The sequence below is a fragment of the Sinocyclocheilus rhinocerous genome, unplaced genomic scaffold, assembly GCF_001515625.1.
Source record: "Sinocyclocheilus rhinocerous isolate Xijiao unplaced genomic scaffold, SAMN03320098_v1.1 scaffold3136, whole genome shotgun sequence".
In the NCBI taxonomy this organism is placed as follows: domain Eukaryota; kingdom Metazoa; phylum Chordata; class Actinopteri; order Cypriniformes; family Cyprinidae; genus Sinocyclocheilus; species Sinocyclocheilus rhinocerous.
This window is the reverse complement of record NW_015655418.1, coordinates 75,361-78,828: the sequence shown is the minus strand read 5'-3', so window position 1 is coordinate 78,828 and position 3,468 is coordinate 75,361. Positions and strand designations below refer to the sequence as shown.

Genomic DNA, 3,468 nt, shown 5'->3' with positions numbered 1-3,468 from the left:
TTTTGAGTGAATGTGCAAATCTTTAATGTTAACAGGTTTTACCATGTTATTACAACATTTAACCACTTTTTATTAATTAAAAAATTAAAAAATTGAGAAATTCTTTCAAATTTAAATATTGTACAAGAACTACATCAAAACCAGTTTTATCAATATTTTAGAAATTGTATTTGAATACTACCAGTACTGATTTCATTAAATTCCTTTGAACACGACTCCTCAAAATGGTCTAAATTTATGAAACCTACACATTCAAAACATTATTACTCTGAAATGTTTAATGTAAATGTTAAGTGTAAGTGAACTGTTAAGTACTGTAAGGTCTTTCATGACACTACATATGCTGGGGTGTGAATTTAATAGGTGCTTGATATAAAATAAATGGTGCTTTAAAAAGTCCTTGAAAGTCCTTGAATCTGGTGTTCATGAAAGAGTGGGAACCCATACCACTTAAGCACTGCCACATTCCATCAGTTGTCATTTGTTAAATAAATCTTTTATTATAATATACAAGTTTGTATAAGTTATGACTGATTTTCTCTCACTTTGTGAGTTAAAGGCTGTAAATTCACCACTGAAATAAAGCAGAACCAAAAACATTACAATGAAATAATGTAACCACTTCAGAGTGCAGCCATAAACCTTAGAATTAAGAGTTTAAAAAGTATAACATCATGATCACAGCAAGTTGACATTTAGGAGGATCCCTAACATTTAAGTTTTTGCGGTGTAATTTCAGCCGTTGATCACTTTTGCAATCAACATTAAAATTAGATTGTTATAAAAAATGAACGTTTTTGTAATATGGGTCTTAAGGATGCTATCAAAGCATTTAACCACCAATATTTGGCAGAACAGATTTCAAGCGACCTAACAAGAGGCGTAATGCATCGTTAATTACAGCAGTATGCTTGTTAATACTCAAGACAACATCTAAAATAAGAAGGGGTGTATTCTGGAGGCAGTAGTTTGCTGTTGGCCTCTGGACTGACTGGCAGGGTGGAACTGGAGATGTTGCAGGTGAAGAAACACTAAATGGTTGGCGTAGAAAAAGATGGCTGCTCTCACATTCCCACACTGTGAGTTGGAGTTGCTGGCTGGTTTAGCCCAATGGTACTGCATAACCAAGCAGCAAAGTCAACCTCCTCTGCCTCTGAGTTCTTTATGAAGGGATGGACCTGAAAAAAGATTATTAGAGGTGCATGAGGTGCATTCATAGGAAAAATATATTTTTAGAAAATAATTGTTCCTACCATCAGTTGCTTGAGGTCTGCTCTTTCTGCTGGATTTTTGATTAAACTGCGCAAAACACGGGAAATCAATGAGCTACAGGATTAAAAATGTCAATACAATGGTCTGTCTAGTACAGAGACCCTAAGAGGACATGGTGATGGAAAAAATATTATATTTTATATTATAAAAATGTTTTCCGTTCTCTTGCAAAAGTTTTGCATTCCCCCCGAGAAACTGCGTTCTCTCGCAAAAGTTTTATGAGCAAACGCAAAGTTTCCCCAAGAAAGCATCTCAAAAAGTAATCAAAGAAAATTTCGGCACAACCGCTAACTCTTTCGGAGAAATGCAATACTTTTGGGAGAAAACTAAAAATTGCAACATTTATTGGGTAACAAAAGTTTAGCGACAATTTTTTTTCTCCCATCACCATATCCATTTAGGGGCTCTATAGTGCAGCAACAGTTTTCAAACTGGTTTTAGTTCAACCACTAGATGGGGCAGCAAGCACCACTGAAGAAGAATTTGTGCATTTAGAAGATGATTTTATCCAAAGCAGTTTTCACTTCACTCTGCATTTTTATCAGTATGCCAGTTGCCTGGGAATCGAACCCATGACCTTGGCATTACATGCACTATGCTCTTCTAGGTGAGCTACAGTGCAGTTTTTGCTTACCATTTGTTAACAAAGTCTTGAAATTCTGCTCCAAAAATGCTTGGTAGCTTGGGAGGTGGCTGAAAAAAGAGAAACAGCTCCATTAAGTCTAAGTGAAACAGCCAATAAATCCTCACTTTAATTAATTCACTGCCATAAAACTTTAAGTACCACTGAAAGCTTACTTCATTGACAATATAGTCAAGCAGCTCAAATATAGCCATGGGAGGTCTGCTGTCTGGACCGAATGCTGAAAAGACAAACAGATACAAAAAAAAAATCACTTTATTATGTAATGATTATTATATTCTCAGAAACAACTCTAACATAACTGATCAGTTTCTCCAAGCATTCCCATGTTCTTGCCTACAGGATAACAAAGACACTCACAGCTGCCAGGTCGACCAGGGGGCCTGGGTTTAGGGGAGGCGTCGCTGGTCGAGGGGTCCCCCTCAAGGGGCTGACCAAAGATTTGCTCCAGCTCTTTGGCATCAGGTGGTGGGATAGGGAAGCGTCCGATGGCCATCTCCACCAGAGAGAGACCCATGCTCCATATGTCAGACTGGACAGAGTAGTGAGTCCCTTGAAGGCGTTCGGGCTACAGATGGACACAGAGATAAAAGGAGGAGGATCATAGAGAGAGGAAATGAATATTATCATACAGGAAGCAATGTGATGAAAAACAGGAGCCGGAACAAATAGATAACTGCCTAGAGATACTCCAAATCAAACATCCAAGGAATCAAGTCCTGGCTGAAGAATTAAACTGTCAAAAGATCTAGAAAATATAAAGGATTTTTAAAAAGTATATACACTGATTAACCAGAACATTAAAACCTCCTGCCTAATATTGTGTAGGTCCTCTCATGCTGCCAAAATAGCTCTGATGAGGCGAGGCATGGACTCTGCAAGACTTCTGAACATGTCCTGACTGTTCACTTGTTGCCTAATATATCCCACCCCTTGACAGGTGCCACTGTAATGATATAATAATTTCTCTTCACTTGTAAGTGGTTTTAATGTTGTGGCTGATTTACATTTAATTTTTAACTCACCAGGGTGACTAGGAACATGAAATTGTCCAGCCATGACTTCCTGGTTCACAGGAGTATAAATATGAGATAACACAAAGGCCAAATTCCCTTAATTATTCATCAGAATGAATAAAACCAAACAATATAGTTCTGATGTGCAGCAAAAGATTGTTGAGCTTCACAAAATAGAAAGTGGCTGTAGACAAATAGCTAAACGATTGAAAATTCCCATTTCCACCATCAGGGCAATAATTAAGAAGTTGCAATCAACTGGAGATGTTACGAATCTCCCTGGAAGAGGGTGTATGTCTATATTGTCCTAATGCACGGCAAGGAGGATAGTTTGAGTGGCCAAGGATCACAGCTGTAAAACTTCAGAAATTAGTTGAGTCTTGGCGTCAGAAACCCTAAAAGAAACATAAAACCGTACCTACTTCACCACAAGTTGCTTGGAAACAAACTCCAGCATATTCAGTAGCCAGACACTACTGGAATTTCAAACATGTGCAAACAGATTAGAAAAGAGCTTTTTGGCACACATGAGATGGG

At 37.8% G+C, this 3,468-nt stretch overlaps 1 protein-coding gene across 1 annotated transcript; it reads right to left on the bottom strand.

The window, feature by feature from the left end:
* Nucleotides 1-440: 440 nt before the first annotated feature.
* On the bottom strand, nucleotides 441-2,923 carry LOC107718304 (dual specificity mitogen-activated protein kinase kinase 1-like). The gene is made up of 5 exons (XM_016525326.1): nucleotides 2,276-2,923; nucleotides 2,071-2,135; nucleotides 1,907-1,965; nucleotides 1,254-1,299; nucleotides 441-1,178 (listed from the first exon to the last, which is right to left on the bottom strand). Exons 1-5 carry the CDS (start codon nucleotides 2,430-2,432, stop codon nucleotides 1,065-1,067), a joined length of 441 nt encoding a protein of 146 aa, XP_016380812.1. The 5' UTR covers nucleotides 2,433-2,923; the 3' UTR covers nucleotides 441-1,064.
* Between the last annotated feature and the right edge of the window lie 545 nt (nucleotides 2,924-3,468).

What these genes read in the sequence shown, in the direction of transcription:
- LOC107718304 (XM_016525326.1), bottom strand. Translation starts at nt 2,432, where the DNA reads ATGGGTCTCTCTCTGGTGGAGATGGCCATCGGACGCTTCCCTATCCCA. An exon ending in CAAGACTTTGTTAACAAATG is followed by an intron (nt 1,300 to 1,906) that starts GTAAGCAAAAAC and finishes TGTTTTGCGCAG; the next exon opens with TTTAATCAAAAATCCAGCAG. An exon ending in CAGACCTCAAGCAACTGATG is followed by an intron (nt 1,179 to 1,253) that starts GTAGGAACAATT and finishes ATCTTTTTTCAG; the next exon opens with GTCCATCCCTTCATAAAGAA.